We start from the raw sequence: 21672 nt of genomic DNA, 5'->3' as shown, positions 1-21672 counted from the left end.
TCTTCTACATTTATAAATCTGTGCACAAAATAACTATAGTTTATAATTGAGAAAAACAAAGTGTACAAGAGAACAAAATTTCATACCAATACATGGTTCACCGTGGTAGATATAGAACGGCCACAATTTTACAGAATTTCATGACCCACAAAATTTTCAACCCTTTATATCTTCTACCTTTTTAGATCTGTGCACAAAATAACTATAGTTTATAATTGAGAAAAACAAAGTGTACAAGAGAACAAAATTCCATATCAATACGTGGTTCACAGTGGGAGATATAGAACGGCCATAATTTTACAGAATTTCATGACCCAAAAAATTTTCAATCCTTTATATCTTCTACATTTATAAATCTGTGCACAAAATAACTATAGTTTATAATTGAGAAAAACAAAGTGTACAAGAGAACAAAATTTCATACCAATACATGGTTCACGGTGGTAGATATAGAACGGCCATAATTTTACAGAATTTCATGACCCACAAAATTTTCAACCCTTTATATCTTCTACCATTTTAGATCTGTGCACAAAATAACTATAGTTTATAATTGAGAAAAACAAAGTGTACAAGAGAACAAAATTCCATATCAATACGTGGTTCACGGTGGGAGATAAAGAACGGCCATAATTTTACAGAATTTCATGACCCACCAAATTTTCAACCCTTTATATCTTCTACCTTTTTAGATCTGTGCACAAAATAACTATAGTTTATAATTGAGAAAAACAAAGTGTACAAGAGAACAAAATTTCATACCAATACATGGTTCACGGTGGTAGATATAGAACGGCCATAATTTTACAGAATTTCATGACCCACAAAATTTTCAACCATGTATATCTTCTACCTTTTTAGATCTGTGCACAAAATAACTATAGTTTATAATTGAGAAAAACAAAGTGTACAAGAGAACAAAATTTCATACCATTACATGGTTCACGGTGGGAGATATAGAACGGCCATAATTTTACAGAATTTCATGACCCAAAAAATTTTCAATCCTTTATATCTTCTACATTTATAAATCTGTGCACAAAATAACTATAGTTTATAATTGAGAAAAACAAAGTGTACAAGAGAACAAAATTTCATACCAATACATGGTTCACGGTGGGAGATATAGAACGGCCATAATTTTACAGAATTTCATGACCCAAAAAATTTTCAATCCTTTATATCTTCTACCTTTTTAGATCTGTGCACAAAATAACTATAGTTTATAATTGAGAAAAACAAAGTGTACAAGAGAACAAAATTCCATATCAATACATGGTTCACGGTGGTAGATATAGAACGGCCATAATTTTAAAGAATTTCATGACCCAAAAAATTTTCAATCCTTTATATCTTCTACATTTATAAATCTGAGCACAAAATAACTATAGTTTATAATTGAGAAAAACAAAGTGTACAAGAGAACAAAATTTCATACCAATACATTGTTCACGGTGGTAGATATAGAACGGCCATAATTTTACAGAATTTCATGACCCAAAAAATTTTCAATCCTTTATAACTTCTACATTTATAAATCTGTGCACAAAATAACTATAGTTTATAATTGAGAAAAACAAAGTATACAAGAGAACAAAAAGTCATAACAATACATGGTTCACAGTGGGAGATATAGAACGGCCATAATTTTACAGAATTTCATGACCCAAAAAATTTTCAATCCTTTATATCTTCTACATTTATAAATCTGTGCACAAAATCACTATAGTTTATAATTGAGAAAAACAAAGTGTATAAGAGAACAAAATTCCATATCAATACGTGGTTCACGGTGGGAGATATAGAACGGCCATAATTTTACAGAATTTCATGACCCAAAAAATTTTCAATCCTTTATATCTTCTACCTTTTTAGATTTGTGCACAAAATAACTATAGTTTATAATTGAGAAAAACAAAGTGTACAAGAGAACAAAATTCCATATCAATACGTGGTTCACGGTGGGAGATAAAGAACGGCCATAATTTTACAGAATTTCATGACCCAAAAAATTTTCAATCAGTTATATCTTCTACATTTATAAATCTGTGCACAAAATAGCTATAGTTTATAATTGAGAAAAACAAAGTGTACAAGAGAACAAAATTTCATACCAATACATGGTTCACGGTGGGAGATATAGAACGGCCATAATTTTACAGAATTTCAAGACCCAAAAAATTTTCAATCCTTTATATCTTCTACATTTATAAATCTGTGCACAAAATAACTATAGTTTATAATTGAGAAAAACAAAGTGTACAAGAGAACAAAATTTCATACCAATACATGGTTCACAGTGGGAGATATAGAACGGCCATAATTTTACAGAATTTCATGACCCACAAAATTTTCAATCCTTTATATCTCCTACATATATAAATCTGTGCACAAAATAACTATAGTTTATAATTGAGAAAAACAAAGTGTACAAGAGAACAAAATTTCATACCAATACATGGTTCACGGTGGGAGATATAGAACGGCCATAATTTTACAGAATTTCATGACCCAAAAAATTTTCAATCCTTTATAACTTCTACATTTATAAATCTGTGCACAAAATAACTATAGTTTATAATTGAGAAAAACAAAGTATACAAGAGAACAAAATTTCATAACAATACATGGTTCACAGTGGGAGATATAGAACGGCCATAATTTTACAGAATTTCATGACCCAAAAAATTTTCAATCCTTTATATCTTCTACATTTATAAATCTGTGCACAAAATAACTATAGTTTATAATTGAGAAAAACAAAGTGTACAAGAGAACAAAATTTCATACCAATACATGGTTCACGGTGGTAGATATAGAACGGCCATAATTTTACAGAATTTCATGACCCACAAAATTTTCAACCCTTTATATCTTCTACCATTTTAGATCTGTGCACAAAATAACTATAGTTTATAATTGAGAAAAACAAAGTGTACAAGAGAACAAAATTCCATATCAATACGTGGTTCACGGTGGGAGATAAAGAACGGCCATAATTTTACAGAATTTCATGACCCACCAAATTTTCAACCCTTTATATCTTCTACCTTTTTAGATCTGTGCACAAAATAACTATAGTTTATAATTGAGAAAAACAAAGTGTACAAGAGAACAAAATTTCATATCAATACGTGGTTCACGGTGGGAGATATAGAACGGCCATAATTTTACAGAATTTCATGACCCACAAAATTTTCAACCCTTTATATCTTCTACTTTTTTAGATCTGTGCACAAAATAACTATAGTTTATAATTGAGAAAAACAAAGTGTACAAGAGAACAAAATTTCATACCAATACATTGTTCACGGTGGTAGATATAGAACGGCCATAATTTTACAGAATTTCATGACCCACAAAATTTTCAACCCTTTATATCTTCTACTTTTTTAGATCTGTGCACAAAATAACTATAGTTTATAATTGAGAAAAACAAAGTGTACAAGAGAACAAAATTTCATACTAATACATGGTTCACGGTGGGAGATATAGAACGGCCATAATTTTACAGAATTTCATGACCCAAAAAATTTTCAATCCTTTATATCTTCTACATTTATAAATCTGTCCACAAAATAACTATAGTTTATAATTGAGAAAAACAAAGTATACAAGAGAACAAAATTTCATACCAATACATGGTTCACAGTGGGAGATATAGAACGGCCATAATTTTACAGAATTTCATGACCCAAAAAATTTTCAATCCTTTATATCTTCTACATTTATAAATCTGTGCCCATAATAACTATAGTTTATAATTGAGAAAAACAAAGTGTACAAGAGAACAAAATTTCATACCAATACATGGTTCACGGTGGTAGATATAGAACGGCCATAATTTTAAAGAATTTCATGACCCAAAAAATTTTCAATCCTTTATATCTTCTACATTTATAAATCTGAGCACAAAATAACTATAGTTTATAATTGAGAAAAATAAAGTGTACAAGAGAACAAAATTTCATACCAATACATGGTTCACGGTGGGAGATATAGAACGGCCATAATTTTACAGAATTTCATGACCCAAAAATTTTTCAATCCTTTATATCTTCTACATTTATAAATCTGTGCACAAAATAACTATAGTTTATAATTGAGAAAAACAAAGTGTACAAGAGAACAAAATTTCATACCAATACATGGTTCACGGTGGTAGATATAGAACGGCCATAATTTTACAGAATTTCATGACCTACAAAATTTTCAACCCTTTATATCTTCTACTTTTTAAGATCTGTGCACAAAATAACTATAGTTTATAATTGAGAAATCAAAGTGTACAAGAGAACAAAATTCCATATCAATACGTGGTTCACGGTGGGAGATATAGAACGGCCATAATTTTACAGAATTTCATGACCCACAAAATTTTCAACCCTTTATATCTTCTACTTTTTTAGATCTGTGCACAAAATAACTATAGTTTATAATTGAGAAAAACAAAGTGTACAAGAGAACAAAATTTCATACCGATACATGGTTCACGGTGGTAGATATAGAACAGCCATAATTTTACAGAATTTCATGACCCACAAAATTTTCAACCCTGTATATCTTCTACCTTTTTAGATCTGTGCACAAAATAACTATAGTTTATAATTGAGAAAAACAAAGTGTACAAGAGAACAAAATTTCATACCAATACATGGTTCACGGTGGGAGATATAGAACGGCCATAATTTTACAGAATTTCATGACCCACAAAATTTTCAATCCTTTATAACTTCTACATTTATAAATCTGTGCACAAAATAACTATAGTTTATAATTGAGAAAAACAAAGTATACAAGAGAACAAAATTTCATAACAATACATGGTTCACAGTGGGAGATATAGAACGGCCATAATTTTACAGAATTTCATGACCCAAAAAATTTTCAATCCTTTATATCTTCTACATTTATAAATCTGTGCACAAAATAACTATAGTTTATAATTGAGAAAAACAAAGTGTACAAGAGAACAAAATTTCATACCGATACATGGTTCACGGTGGTAGATATAGAACAGCCATAATTTTACAGAATTTCATGACCCACAAAATTTTCAACCCTGTATATCTTCTACCTTTTTAGATCTGTGCACAAAATAACTATAGTTTATAATTGAGAAAAACAAAGTGTACAAGAGAACAAAATTTCATACCAATACATGGTTCACGGTGGGAGATATAGAACGGCCATAATTTTACAGAATTTCATGACCCAAAAAATTTTCAATCCTTTATAACTTCTACATTTATAAATCTGTGCACAAAATAACTATAGTTTATAATTGAGAAAAACAAAGTATACAAGAGAACAAAATTTCATAACAATACATGGTTCACAGTGGGAGATATAGAACGGCCATAATTTTACAGAATTTCATGACCCAAAAAATTTTCAATCCTTTATATCTTCTACATTTATAAATCTGTGCACAAAATAACTATAGTTTATAATTGAGAAAAACAAAGTGTACAAGAGAACAAAATTTCATACCAATACATGGTTCACGGTGGTAGATATAGAACGGCCATAATTTTACAGAATTTCATGACCCACAAAATTTTCAACCCTTTATATCTTCTACCATTTTAGATCTGTGCACAAAATAACTATAGTTTATAATTGAGAAAAACAAAGTGTACAAGAGAACAAAATTCCATATCAATACGTGGTTCACGGTGGGAGATAAAGAACGGCCATAATTTTACAGAATTTCATGACCCACCAAATTTTCAACCCTTTATATCTTCTACCTTTTTAGATCTGTGCACAAAATAACTATAGTTTATAATTGAGAAAAACAAAGTGTACAAGAGAACAAAATTTCATACCAATACATGGTTCACGGTGGTAGATATAGAACGGCCATAATTTTACAGAATTTCATGACCCACAAAATTTTCAACCCTGTATATCTTCTACCTTTTTAGATCTGTGCACAAAATAACTATAGTTTATAATTGAGAAAAACAAAGTGTACAAGAGAACAAAATTTCATACCATTACATGGTTCACGGTGGGAGATATAGAACGGCCATAATTTTACAGAATTTCATGACCCAAAAAATTTTCAATCCTTTATATCTTCTACATTTATAAATCTGTGCACAAAATAACTATAGTTTATAATTGAGAAAAACAAAGTGTACAAGAGAACAAAATTTCATACCAATACATGGTTCACGGTGGGAGATATAGAACGGCCATAATTTTACAGAATTTCATGACCCAAAAAATTTTCAACCCTTTATATCTTCTACCTTTTTAGATCTGTGCACAAAATAACTATAGTTTATAATTGAGAAAAACAAAGAGTACAAGAGAACAAAATTCCATATCAATACGTGGTTCACGGTGGGAGATATAGAACGGCCATAATTTTAAAGAATTTCATGACCCACAAAATTTTCAATCCTTTATATCTTCTACATTTATAAATCTGAGCACAAAATAACTATAGTTTATAATTGAGAAAAATAAAGTGTACAAGAGAACAAAATTTCATACCAATACATGGTTCACGGTGGGAGATATAGAACGGCCATAATTTTACAGAATTTCATGACCCAAAAATTTTTCAATCCTTTATATCTTCTACATTTATAAATCTGTGCACAAAATAACTATAGTTTATAATTGAGAAAAACAAAGTGTACAAGAGAACAAAATTTCATACCAATACATGGTTCACGGTGGTAGATATAGAACGGCCATAATTTTACAGAATTTCATGACCTACAAAATTTTCAACCCTTTATATCTTCTACTTTTTAAGATCTGTGCACAAAATAACTATAGTTTATAATTGAGAAATCAAAGTGTACAAGAGAACAAAATTCCATATCAATACGTGGTTCACGGTGGGAGATATAGAACGGCCATAATTTTACAGAATTTCATGACCCACAAAATTTTCAACCCTTTATATCTTCTACTTTTTTAGATCTGTGCACAAAATAACTATAGTTTATAATTGAGAAAAACAAAGTGTACAAGAGAACAAAATTTCATACCGATACATGGTTCACGGTGGTAGATATAGAACGGCCATAATTTTACAGAATTTCATGACCCACAAAATTTTCAACCCTGTATATCTTCTACCTTTTTAGATCTGTGCACAAAATAACTATAGTTTATAATTGAGAAAAACAAAGTGTACAAGAGAACAAAATTTCATACCAATACATGGTTCACCGTGGTAGATATAGAACGGCCACAATTTTACAGAATTTCATGACCCACAAAATTTTCAACCCTTTATATCTTCTACCTTTTTAGATCTGTGCACAAAATAACTATAGTTTATAATTGAGAAAAACAAAGTGTACAAGAGAACAAAATTCCATATCAATACGTGGTTCACGGTGGGAGATATAGAACGGCCATAATTTTACAGAATTTCATGACCCACAAAATTTTCAACCCTTTATATCTTCTACCTTTTTAGATCTGTGCACAAAATAACTATAGTTTATAATTGAGAAAAACAAAGTGTACAAGAGAACAAAATTCCATATCAATACGTGGTTCACGGTGGGAGATATAGAACGGCCATAATTTTACAGAATTTCATGACCCACAAAATTTTCAACCCTTTATATCTTCTACCTTTTTAGATCTGTGCACAAAATAACTACAGTTTATAATTGAGAAAAACAAAGTGTATAGGAGAACAAAATTCCATAACAATACGTGGTTCACGGTGGGAGATATAGAACGGCCACAATTTTACAGAATTTCATGACCCAAAAAATTTTCAACCCTTTATATCTTCTACATTTATAGATCTGTGCACAAAATAGCTATAGTTTATAATTGAGAAAAACAAAGTGTATAAGAGAACAAAATTCCATACCAATACGTGGTTCACAGTGGGAGATATAGAACGGCCACAATTTTACAGAATTTCATGACCCACAAAATTTTCAACCCTTTATATCTTCTACCTTTTTAGATCTGTGCACAAAATAACTATAGTTTATAATTGAGAAAAACAAAGTGTACAAGAGAACAAAATTCCATATCAATACGTGGTTCACGGTGGGAGATATAGAACGGCCATAATTTTAAAGAATTTCATGACCCACAAAATTTTCAACCCTTTATATCTTCTACCTTTTTAGATCTGTGCACAAAATAACTATAGTTTATAATTGAGAAAAACAAAGTGTACAAGAGAACAAAATTCCATATCAATACGTGGTTCACGGTGGGAGATATAGAACGGCCATAATTTTACAGAATTTCATGACCCACAAAATTTTCAACCCTTTATATCTTCTACCTTTTTAGATCTGTGCACAAAATAACTACAGTTTATAATTGAGAAAAACAAAGTGTATAGGAGAACAAAATTCCATACCAATACGTGGTTCACAGTGTGAGATATAGAACGGCCACAATTTTACAGAATTTCATGACCCAAAAAATTTTCCACCCTTTATATCTTCTACCTTTTTAGATCTGTGCACAAAATAATTATAGTTTATAATTGTGAAAAACAAAGTGTATAGGAGAACAAAATTCCATACCAATACGTGGTTCACAGTGGGAGATATAGAACGGCCAAAATTTTACAGAATTTCATGACCCAAAAAATTTTCAACCCTTTATATCAGTGGTTCTTAAATTAGGTATAAACCCATTAATACATAATAAATTTCAGCCTTTTTTATTTTATTTGTTTTATTGCCAAGCTGTCGACCTAAGGCAGTGGTTCTTAACCTTTTCATAGACGCGGAACACAATTATATGTATATATTTTTCTCGCGGAACACTAACATTAAATAATTTGAAATTCGGTATTTAGCAAGAACTTAAAATTAAATTCTAATTAAAAAAAAAAGAACAATTTTTTGTTTTCGTATCTTTCCTAAGTTTCTAAATTTCAATACATTTAAAATTGAAATTTCGCGGAACACTTGGACCATATTCGCGGTTAAGAACCTCTGAGTTAGAGCTAAGGCATTCCCACGACTAGCTTCGAGCTGACAACAAATGAATCCAGTCTTTGATGGGGCAGTCTGGTTTTATCAAAATGGACATTTCCTACTGAAATTAAATCGAACGCATCTCCTAACTGGGGAGATTTACGCAAGGTAGATGCTAGGTTACTTCTTCATGGGTCTAAAGGCTTCAGCCTCCAGTTTTTTTCGGTATTCTCAATATATTCGACTTTATCAACACCAGATTACCTGGTATATATCTTTACGAAAAAAAATTTCTGAAGAAATTATGGTTCTTAACTATTCCGTTCCTTGAAGGGTCCCGAACAGAGGATCCTAGCGCACAGGGATGTCCTTTATCTGCTGCTCACCCTACCTCACATAGATTACAGAAAAGTTAGCTTTCAGTAAAAGAAAACTTTTATGCTAATTTTGTTTTTCTAAAATCCACAACTTTGATAAGATTAAAACAAAAAAGAGAAAAGTATGTGCAACAGGGTAATGCACATTGCAACTATTATTACATAAATTCAGTGCAACATTAATAACATGGTCATAAGTTTTTAAAGCTTTAGGCAAAGAAAACTAATTTTAATAGAATATATCTCAGTACCAACATCTGGATCGTTTAGTAAGATAAGAACAGCAGTGTAATGGAATAAATAAGAAAATAATAATAAAGCACATTTATCAGATATAATTGAGCGCTTAGAGAATTAGATGTAAGGAAGGCTTACTTTTTTATTATAAATTTAAGATGTAGCCTAGGATACCGTTATACCGGATTTATTTATAATAAATGCGTACAGATATACTTTCTTGCCTGTATTTATTTGTATATTTTCTTTTAGTTATGAAAAAAAAAAAAATAAAGTTAAGTCACTAATCTGTAAGTAAAGTAGAAATGAGAAGTCCCAAGTGTTCAAAGCGGTTTTGAAGTTTTTTTCGAAAAGGAAGCGGTAGAAAGAAAAATGGATTATAAGATGGTGTTCTAAAATATGACGTCCAGGGAATATATACTTGGTACGAGGGTATGAAATAAATTAGAATTTTAGTAAGAAGATATTATTATTCAGTTTTAGAGAACTCAAGATGTTGGTGAATTAGTCTGGAGAATCTCTTAGAACATTTTTAATGACAGCTTAGAAATTAAAGCCTGTCTAGGTATACTTCTAACGTTACTATGGTAATTTTATTAGACGAATAATAATAGATAAACAACTCAAAATGTAAAAACAAAAACAAAAAATATATTTTTTTAAGATTTTGAAAGGAAATACTTCCTCAAATACATGGAAATGTTCATAAAACATTTTAAAAAACAGATGAGATTTGTCAGGACACTGAATGCTGTTATTGGTTTGTGCATTTCTCTTTTAAAGATACCATAATGGGAGATTTAATCGAGCCTTATCAACAAAGAATTGCAAGAAGAGACGTTGGCTGATGACAAGATAGCATAGAACAATAATAAAAAGAATTAATGCAGCGTAATGAAGGGTAAGGAGGAAGCCCTAAGATGCAGAGTAGATAAATAGGTGTGATGTGAGGGGACTCAAGCGGGCGATGATGAACGTTCAGAATTGGTAAGAAGTCGCGTTAAGCTAGTGGGACTGAAGTAAGCAAGACCATGGGCCGACTCAAATTAGGTTCCAGGCCCTGTTGGACCACAAAGTATTGTTTAATTACTCCTTTTTAACCAGTTAAGCGTGGAATTTAGTTTTATTAAATAACCCCCCACAGTGTGCGGAATTAAAATTAGACAATGACGCGTGTATACACGTAGAACGCAGCAAGGCAAAACAACTAAAAGTTTACAACGTCTTAATAGTCACTGCAAGCGACTTTTTCTGCAATCTCTGGGGGGCTTGAGATTACACAGCATTCTGTGCTCATTCGAAATCTTGCACCGCTTCACGTGTGCATTGCTCTAGTTAACTAGGGGGACGCAAGAGCTTTTACAAGGAAGAAAAGAGAGCTTTGAATTCTGGGCAAAATGAAAACATGCTCGTACTGAGGTCTGAACCCTCTATCTAAGGTAAAAACGGCATTGCACAAGGGTTGAGAGCTTCTATTTGTGTGCGTAATTCCCCAATCTCTAATGCGGAGACCAAACATGTACCAACCACTTATCATTTGGCTGACTCCTTCCACCGCCCTCCGTATAAAATACTTGGCAGTTCTATTGGTAAGGAAACATCCCACCAAATAGTATTCTTATTATATTTTATTAAAATTTCGAGTTTTTATAGTTAATAGCAATTTTATATTTCTTCACACCGTGTATACACGTCGAACGCGCCGTAACAAGAGATTTGGTTTGACGTGAACACGCGTCAAACACGCTTAACTGGTTAAGAGGTTAACAGTTTAATCCAAAACATTACCGTAAGATCGAGATATCTCATCAATTTTATAAATAAGAGCAACATCACTTCTCTCATTAAGATAAAAACCCAATTTTTACACAAGTTATATTGTGCGAAGGATAATTGAGACGGAGGTTTAAGAAAGCTCTCTAACTGCACCATCAGTACCACTGTCCACAGATACCACTACAGTCTATCCCTTAATTCTCCTAGCATTACAACTTAACTGTACTCTACTCTTTAAAGTTCATTTTCTAAACAGGATAAAGGGGAAAAGACTTAAAACCGGAAGGCTCTTTTAAATTCCAATTGCATGCTGGGCTATTTATGTAAAAATAAAAACTTTCTTATTAAGTATTTACTTTTTTATTTACGAGAATGTATCATATGTATTACTAATTTTACAGGAAGAATTGCGTCATGACAAATTCGCAAAATTCTAGTTTCAATCGAAAGTAAAAAGTTACGATGTCTTTTCAGTTCCGATATTCAGCCCCTTCTTTTCAAATATGCCCTGCCATTTCTTTAAACCGAACTAAATTTTCAAATTATTTTACGACGGCAAGAGTTGATTATTTGTAATACTTGTGATTTACTTTAATTTTTTAATTACAGACATTTGACTGTATAACAACTTATTTTGTATTTTGTTATTAACTGTGTGTTATTTGTGCTCACGAATACTTCTTTAAGACGAATTCAAGTTTCTACGATGTAATATACGCACATTTTATCATTACTATAACAAAAAATTATTATGAATGAACTGGGCCAGCATTAGGGTCTGTTACATCTGATAAATTCTAAAAAATATCAATGAACATTAAATGCAGTAAAATTACTTAAATAATATCAATGAAGTATTAAAGAAATGTTGGGTACTTGCTGATTTGTGCACCTTTTGGCGTTTAATCAAACCTTATATGTACTTAACTTTGTAAACTGTAAGTTTTTGTTAAGGAGATCATTCTAGAACCAATAAAATCTCCTCAACCAAAAGCTTACAGTTTACAAAGTTAAGTATAAGGTTTGATTAAACGCCAAAAGGTACACAAATCAGCAAGTACCCAACATTTCATTCATATACATACAGGGAGTATGCGGAGGAGAGGTCGAAACTTCTGGAAATGATTCAGCAGCTCAAATGCAACAAAAAATATTCTATTCACTTTGGCCCGATTCTCCAATAGTGTCCAAGTTATTTGCATTTTTAACTTTTCCGTCGATATTCGCGTTTTTCGCCATAAAAACGGCCGTAACTTTTCTATCCTTTATCCTACAACAAATCTGTTTATTCCAAACGAAAGAGCATTAAATTTCCTATAAATTTGCTTGTACAAAGCCTCAAAACGATTCTTGTAACGATGAAATTTTTACTTTAATGTCTAAAAAATTCGTTCTCTATGATTTTTGTTAAAATTTTCAACTGCATTTTTTCAATGCACAAAACTGGGATTTTGCGTAACCGACTTTTCACTACTAATTTACTCAAATGTCAATTTTTGGAGAAGGAACAAAAGGGAAAGTAACCATTTTAGTTTTTAACCATTATTAATCATTATTTAATAAAGGCGCCAATAACCTTAGATGTTGACGCGCCTTAAATCATTGGAAATCATTGGATTATTTAATAAAACGGAAGTAAAAAATAAAGCAGCAATAAAACACATTAGTAAAATAGTACTATAGGGAGTCAATGAAAGATAGTGTGAGCGTTCATTTAAGATTTCCCTTCTTCTCGGAGCCCGGAGCCCGAGAACCAGTCTATCACAATGATACCAAGACTTGCAGCGTACAATCAAATATCTAGGTTGTTAAGAAGCCTTTGTATTCTTATAATGTAAACTCTGCCCTTAACTATAGACATAATCACTCTCATTCCGCTCAAAGAGGAGGAAGCTGAGAAATGAATTAGAAACTGGAAACGATCTCTAACTGTACCATTTAAATTAAACCTCTATAACAATGCTCTCAGATTATTTCATTTAAAAAATACAAAAAAGGCCATAATTTCTGCAATACTGAAAATTAAGAAAAATAACCGTTATGTAGTTATCTATCCATGACGGATCTAATGATCAAAGTTATTGCAAAACTTCTAGCACTATTACTGCAACTATGCAACTACTACAATTCGGTTTCACTCTCCACCGTGTGTCGAACATTACAGTTCGTTTAATGATGCTTGACAACTGATATGCACGTAATTCTTTTCAAAGAGCTAAAGGTACCATTGGAATCTTTTTAAATAAGAATATTTATGAAACAAATCTCCGATGAAAGATATATATATATAAAAAAAATACCTTCTTTGATTTCTCAAAACCATAACATCGACTACTTACAACAGAATTGAAGATTACACAGTATAATAAAAAATAAATAAAGACTGTACAGCGAAAGTACAAGATTAGTAATAAATAATAGAATATTATTTTAAAAAAATGATAGAGTTAGGAGGCTAACATATAACTACTTTAATCAGATAAAATAGAAACGGCTACGACCACGGCCAATATGGTCAGATATCTCGTAGTTATCGTATGACATATCTGTAAACTTAAAACAAGTCCTAGACATAAAGTAACCATTGGTTCTCAAGTTACAAATCATAGTATATCATCTAGTTACGGTCTACTGCCTTTTTTAAAGAATAAAAAAATACAAATAAATAAATGTTAGGCTCGAAAAAAAAATGTATTAATTTTGTTTTAAGAATCCATTTTCTTGCCTCCCAATAAAATAAATAATTTTGAAGGCAGAATAACAAGCGATTATCTTATTCAGAGCTATGCAATGAAGTCCCCAAAATATCATTTTCACAGGCTTTTATTTTGTTTTTTCGTTTCAACATTACATAAATTTGGCAAGTTCCACACGGTAGCCGAGCGGTTAAGAGACTGGACCTGCAAAGCTAAGATGTGTTTGTTGGTTTAGTGGGTTCGATTCTCCGGACTCTAGGCCTTGGATTTTATTTAATGGTTAATATGAGAACTTTTTAGTAAAGAATTTCTAAATTTCTTCGTAAGATTTATGGCCCAGATCGTGAAGGCATGACCTGGCGACGTAGGCACAACAGGGAGCTGGTATGCACTATTAGAAGAGCTACCGGATAGTAAATTGGATCAAGTAGAGCAGATTGAGATGGGCTGGCCCATATAGCGAGAATGGATGCTGATGAAATTCCCTCCAAACTTCTACGCGAAACACCAGACAGGAAACGAAGAATTGGAAGGACCAGGTTACGATGGCAGGACGGTGTGGCTCAAGATGCTAAGAGCATCCTTCGAGTTCTTAACTGGATGGCGGTTGCTAAAAATAGGGACGACTGGCGGAAACATATTGAGGAGGCCAAGACCCACATCACTGGGTTGTAGCGCCATGAAAGAAGAAGAAAGAATTTCTAAATACAAATCTTAGGAGGTAGTAGAGATAAAACAAACGTATTTAGTATCTGAAAAATCCCTGAACTAAATCGAAAGAAATTTAGAGTAAAGTATGTTTGCTAGTCGCCTCTGTTCACGACACCTAATTGGTAGTTCGACGCAAAGCATGCCTGAAAAAATAGGCGATTACTTTATTTTTTACTTACTCAAATTTGGCATTTGGTTATTTTAAATGATTTCAAAATACAATAATGATTATAGAGTTAAAAAAAAAAGACCTCTTTCAAAGATAGTTCGTTTTAAGGTGGAATTCAGGTTAGGATTTCGGGATGTCAGTTTCCGAGTATAATGTACGGTTTTGTCAACCGAATAATGTTGGCACAAAATAATTGAATATGGCTCAATTATATACAAATTTGTGAGATAACACCTTGAGATTAACCGCAAGTCTTGAGAATATTAATACCAGATTTTTATGAGCATTCTGATGCATATTGATCTCATATCTTTGCCCAATATTAAAGATAAGTCACTGTTCAGGGAAACAGTGGTAGATAATGTTATTTTTTTTTTAGATTTAACCAGTTAAGCGTGGAATTTAGTTTTAAAAAACCACCCAAATTAAAATCAGACAATGACGTATATACACGTCGAACGCAGCAGGGCAAAACAACCAAAAGTTTACAACGTCGTAATAGTCACTGCGAGCGACTTTTTCTGCAATCTATAGAGACTTGAGATTACACAGCATTCTGTGCTCATTCAAAATCTTGTACCGCTTCACGTCTTGCATTGCCTAGTTAATTTGGGGACGCAATAGCTTTTACAAGGAAGAAAAGAGCTTTTTGAATTCTTGTGCAAAATGAAATCATGCTCGTACTGAGGTTGAGAGCTTCTATTTGTGTGAGGTAATTCCCCAATCTCTAATGCGGAGACCAAACATGTGCCAACCACTTATCATTTGGCTGGCTCCCACCAACCACCTCCGAATAAAATACTTGGCTATTGGTAAGATAAAGGAAACATCCCACCAAATAATATTCTTATTGAATTTTATTAAAATTTCGAGCTTTTTATAGTTAATGGGAATTTTGTATTTTTCACAACGAGCGTACACGTCAAACACGCTTAACTGTTTAAGGCACTTTAAAATCGATCATGGGCGCCCAGAGCTTATTTTTTTTTTCCTCTCTCGCTACAGACTCCAGACTGTAAGAAATCTCTTAGAAGAGCATCTTTGCTTACTATTCCTAAAATTAAACAACACCCCGGAGAGCCAGCCGATGGAAGAAGGACTCCTGTGATGTTAAACATCGAGAAATAGAAAGTGAACGTAAAATAAACATCCTCTCAAAAACTTGACTAAGTGTGTGAATAAATAAATTAAGTTTACTAGAATCTATTTTTACAAAAAGTTGTAGTAGTAGTGATAAAAGTCGCCAGTAAGTCGAGCGTCTGTTTTCCCTTGGAAGTTACATTACTGGAGCTTTACAAACTGAGATGGTGGTACACGTGGGGATATATTATAGTGTAGTAGTATAGTGATTGCACGTGGTATTATAGTGAAAGAAGTATTTGTGCTAGAGGAATATACATATATATATATATACACAGCAAGCAGATCGTTACACGTGTCATGTAGAGCCGGCACAAATATGGACACAAACAATGGGGAAGACATAATATTGTGAGTGGGACACACCTCTAATATTGTACTTACAATTATCTCATCATTGTCTACACAAAAGGTTTCATTTCTGTGTCAATGAATATATAATTATATATTAGGTACTTCTTTTATTTTTTAAATTATCTAATGTGGTACGCATGTTTGTGAGTGCATATATAGTTTTTCTACTTTTTGTGTTTTGTTTACGATGCTCTTCTTGTGTAGGGTATTGTCTTTTGTGGGCGCTCGGTGTCGTGTGGTTACTTCGGGTGACGAAATAACTAATATTTATAATTACGTGACAATAAACTTGGGCACAGCCCAATCTTCTCAATCTTCTCTTTATTATTACATCCTCATAAACTATATGTGATCTTCTTTTGGTATTAAATCTTTAAAATTTTGAAATCCACTTTTCTTTTTCTCTTTTTTTTCAATGATCTAAGGTTATTTGCGCCAGGAGCTTTTTTCAGTACACTGCCGCCTCCGTTACAGACAACACTGTCCCATCATCGTGAGCTGTAAGAAGCTCCTAGAAAGAGAAAATCTAAGGGTCAGCAGCTGGATTCGAACCCGGGACCTCCACGTAGGAATCCATTACGCTAACCACATAGCTAATCCCTTCCCTTTTGAAATCCATTCTTTTTAAATTTGTCTTATTTCTCACAAAAAAGAAAGTTGGCATTGTAATGGCGTTGTTTTGTTTTCTAAATTTCACTGAGAAAATCTTTGTCTACTAATTTTCTTTTTCTTGTATTTATTATTTATTTGTAGGAGGAAGAGGACCAGCCACTTGTTCAGGGTACTTGGCGTCCCTGCGGGTACACCCAGCCTAAGAACATGAAAACATGAGCAACATACACCGAAATACCCCCATATATTTACGCAGTAAACATAGGGCACAGTGGTAGTATAACCCTACTGCTAATCCTTGCTTTAATCCCACCTTTGATCCTTCCTGTCTATCCCTCTCCTGACCCGCTGGATTCCTACCCAAGTTGAGATGGGGACTAGTGACGAGGCTATATCACCTTGGGGCACCGGACGAAACCCCATTGTAATGTAACCTTCCTGTGGTAGTGGGGGTCTGCCACTGGTGACCGTTGATTGCTCTACCTCACGCTGGAATGAACGTCTTCTACGGGGTGCCCTCAGGGGAGAGGTCCTATCTCCGCTCCTGTGGTGCACTTGAGATGCTAGACCTCATGCAGGAAACACTCAAGATCATAGAAAGTTGGTGTAGAAGGATTAGCTTATTGTGAATCTTTCTAAGACTACTCTCGACCCCTTTACTAGGAGAAAGGACACAGATAGCTACAAAAATTGGTCAAAATTGACAAAACTGTGGTCGTGTCTGATGTATCTGGGCATTGTCCTAGATTCCAGACTCACTTGGATATCACATCTAGATCAAGTTATATTAAAGGCTAAACAAGCTCTTTATGGTACTACTAGAACCTGTGGGAAGACATGGGGTTCACGCGCCACAAACACCCACTGGCTTTATACATGAACAGTCATTTCTATTATCACCTACGTTGAGGTAGTGTGGTGGAGGAAGACTGAACAACAGGCAGCCATCAAGGCTCTAGCAAGGGTGCAGAGACTGGCCTGTCTGTTGATTACGGGTGGGATTTTAGCAGTGCCCCTTCTGCCTGGGAATCAACAAGGGTGCAGTCCGTTCGGCTCTCAGAGGACGGTTCTGGAAAATGAAAAGAACTGGATGATGTGACTTTGGAGTCCAACGCAGTAAGACTATGATGTCTTGATTTTGTAAACAAAGAGCCAAACTGACTGTGCTTGGGTAGAAATCAGATTACTCTGATTACAGGCCTATTCACGGTGTATGGTAGGTTCAGGAAAGCACCTGTACTAGGTGGGGGCTTATCAGCTCGGAACTGTTGTGCAGATTGTGTCAGGAAGAGCAGGAAATGGCCTCTCACTTGCTGATCGACTGCGTTGCAATCGAGTGATTCCACTATAAAACCTTTGGAACTTTTTGAGGCCAAAGGAGATAGTAGCGCAAAAAGAGCTAGTAGGGAAAGTGCTCAACACCCTTAGTAGTGGAGGGTTCTTCTATTAGATCCAAAGGGGGAAGGCATAATAAGCCTGTAGGTGTCGTGGGTCCCGCTACTGTAATGTCAATCATTGAGAAGGTGAAGGGTGTGAAAAGGCTTTATCTATTGTGTCTCTTCTGTGCGATTTACGGTTTTATCACTTACAAGATAAACAAGGGAAATTCCAAATTTCAAGAAAATTAGCGGTTTGAGAATTTGTCACGCCCGGCGAAAATTATTATTTATAAAACAATAATAAGGCCGGAAGTGATGTACGGTAGCGAGTATCTTGGGCAATGTCACAAGAATGCGAGAATATGCTGACGATATGGGAATGAGAAGTGTTGCGGAAGATCTACGGCCAGGTGAATGGAAGATCCAAAAAAAGAACTCAAGAAACTATACACAGAACTGGACATAAGTTTCTATATAAAATAAGATGGTTGGATGACGTAGGAAGTGATCTGCGAAAGGCAGGTATTAGAAGATGGCGCCAAATAGCTAAAGATAATGGAAGAGCCACTTCTTAAATGAGGTCCAGGTCCTACTATAGGACTGCAGCACCAGAAGAAGAAGGAAAAGAAATCAGCCAACTGAAAAAGCCACTTTACGGAAGTGGTTTTCAATTTATATATCGATTCTTTTTCCTAAAATGGTTCCCATGATTTTTATTGATCTTTCGCATTTATGGAGTACCGTAAACCTTTTATTGAACTTTATCTACGGCGAGCTTCTTATGGAGGAGGGAATTTCCCCTCTATAGTCGCCATTTTAGATAGTGCACAGTTTTAACACTTGCTTAGAATTTGATAACAAAATGTCTAACCAAAATTCTATGCAGGAATTCTATGTAAACAAATTACGCCGGAAGTGCAAATCTATCACTTTACAGTAATTTTCTAGGCAATGGTCAAAGGAATTCCTTTGAACGTAGTCAGCTCGCGGGCTAGGCCTATTAGTTTTAAAAAAATAAATAAAAATATTATTATTACAAGAATAATCAGACATAATCACGATGTGATGAAACAACTCAATCGTTACACACTATACAATAACCATTTGTTTTAATACTATAATTAGAGTTAATATTAAATCGTAAACTATTATCAGTTAATTGCTTTAAGATTATAAGTAAGTTTATTTTGAAAAGAAGAAGAAGACAGAGGAGAGGAAAATACTCATCATTTTTATCTAAATGATTGGGCAAAGACAATTAAGACATCCGCAAAAATCTTGAAGTGAGGGACAAATTTAAATAAGACAATCATCGTGACGCTTGAACTCATTGCAACAATCTTAAATTGGTTTTGAACAAACAGTGTAAAAGACTGGACAGAACAGTGCCGGAAAGGGGTCATGTGGTTTACGGATGGCTCCAAGATGGCCTGTGGGACCACCGGAGCTGGAGTGTATGGGACTAAACCTGAGATACTCATTGAGAGTGCTCTTGGGAGAAATGCCACCGTCTTTCAGGCCGAAGTCTAAGGCCATTAAAACCTGCGCTGAGGAAAATCTGCGAATGAATATTAGAAATAGGGTGATCTGCTATCTTTTCGGACAGCCAAGCTGCGCTGAAGGCCATTGTTTCCTTCAGAATGACCTCTTTCCTGGTCTGGCAATGTAGAAAGGCCCTAGAACTACTGGCACAATAAAGTTCAGTTAGAATGGGTGCCGGGTCATGTGGGGATTAAGGGGGATGAGACAGCTGATCTACTGGCCCAGGAATGGAGCTAACACTCCTTTCATCGGCCCGGAGCCTGTCCTGGGGATCACCAGGGGTTCGGTTTATGCAGCTCTCAGAGATTGGATCTGGAGAGAACATGAAAAGAACTGAGTGATGCTTCCTGGGGTCACACACGGCAAGAGTGTTATGCCCTTGTTCTGTAAACAAAGAACCAAAGTGACTCTAGGCTTGGGCAAAAATCAGATTACTCTGGTAACAGGCCTATTCACAGGGGCGTGGGTAGGTTCAGAAAGCACCTGTACAAGGTGGGGGCTTATTTGCTCGGAACTGTGGTGCAGATTGTGCCAGAAAGAGGAGGAAACAGCCTCTCACCTGTTATTCGATTGCGTTGCAATCGAGAGACTGCGCTACGACATCTTTGGTACTTTGAGACCAAAGGAGATTATAGTGCAGAAGGAACTGGTAGGGAAAGCCTTCAACCTTCTTAGAAGGGGAGGTTTCATCTACTAGACTTAGAGGGAAGGCACAATAAGCCTCTCGTGGCTGAAGTGCCGTGGGGCATAGGTCCCGTCCCGCCCTTTAAAATCTACAGTGTAAAAGGTTGAGCCGTTAAAAACGCAAAAAAGGCTAATTTGAGCAAACCACTTTACAATGGCATTCACAATCGTTCTTATTTAGTCCTCCAATAGCCAGGATCAGCAAAACGCTAACATTCAAGTCCATATCCGAAAGTACCTTTAAAACAGAGTATAAAATAATTGGGAGGACTATTAAAAGCGAGTAAAAATTTAAAAAAAAAAAAAAAAAATAGACCCATTTTGGCGTGCCGCGATAAATCATTCTCTTGCATGCAATAAAACAAAATGCAATTTCAATAAGAAAGGACTTACACGTAATAAAACAAAAATTCCAAAGAGAATGCAACAACGGAAATGCTTTCTACAGGAGGACACATTCCTTTGAAGGTTTGCAAGTCTGCCACAAGCTAAAAAGCAGGCAATGTTTTTACTACAGTAAAGAAAAGAAACTAAAGCTTACTTAAATAAGCATTTGTGATTCAATAACATATATTCAGTGATTAGAACACTTCCCTTTAATAAAATAAATACAATTTATGAAACAAAATTTAAAAAAAAGAAAAGATAATTATAAAACTATTGAATGAAGACTCACCGGTAATTCTAGAAGATCTTGAAGTCCAAATTTGGCAGCACCTCGTCGTAGTTTGCACAATTCAAGAAAATCATCATCAGAACGCGCTTTTTCCCGCAATAGTCTGAAAAAAAAAATCCTTAGTAAGAAAAATAAACATAAAAATGGCTACTTTAAATCTGATCACATTAAAAGATGTTTTTTTTAAAGTTTGATTTCTTTATAACAATCAAATTTATAAATGAATGCAAGAAAAGGAAGAATTAGAATAGGAAGTTTCAGGGCCCTTTAATTGTAGCATAAAAAATAGTTTTTAAAGAGAAAGTAAAACCTATAATCCTAAGATTAGGTAGAGGGTCTGCTTAAGTCAGATTTCCTAATATAATTATAAAATAGAATGAATTGTA

At 33.9% G+C, this 21672-nt stretch overlaps 1 protein-coding gene across 2 annotated transcripts in view; it reads right to left on the bottom strand.

Annotated features, from left to right (window-relative positions):
* The window catches only part of LOC141458643 (rho GTPase-activating protein 20-like), a 626814-nt gene that overhangs the window by 460242 nt on the left and 144900 nt on the right, over positions 1-21672 (bottom strand). For both annotated transcript variants that reach the window (XM_074136906.1, XM_074136909.1), the window contains one exon: positions 21287-21389. In XM_074136906.1, the coding sequence (XP_073993007.1) occupies positions 21287-21389 (103 nt within the window). The remainder of the gene's footprint in view (positions 1-21286; positions 21390-21672) is intronic.

This window comes from Rhodnius prolixus, unplaced genomic scaffold (assembly GCF_049639745.1).
Source record: "Rhodnius prolixus isolate KJV_2025 unplaced genomic scaffold, Rpr scaffold_5, whole genome shotgun sequence".
In the NCBI taxonomy this organism is placed as follows: Eukaryota; Metazoa; Arthropoda; class Insecta; order Hemiptera; family Reduviidae; genus Rhodnius; species Rhodnius prolixus.
This window is presented reverse-complemented; position numbering and strand designations above follow the sequence as displayed.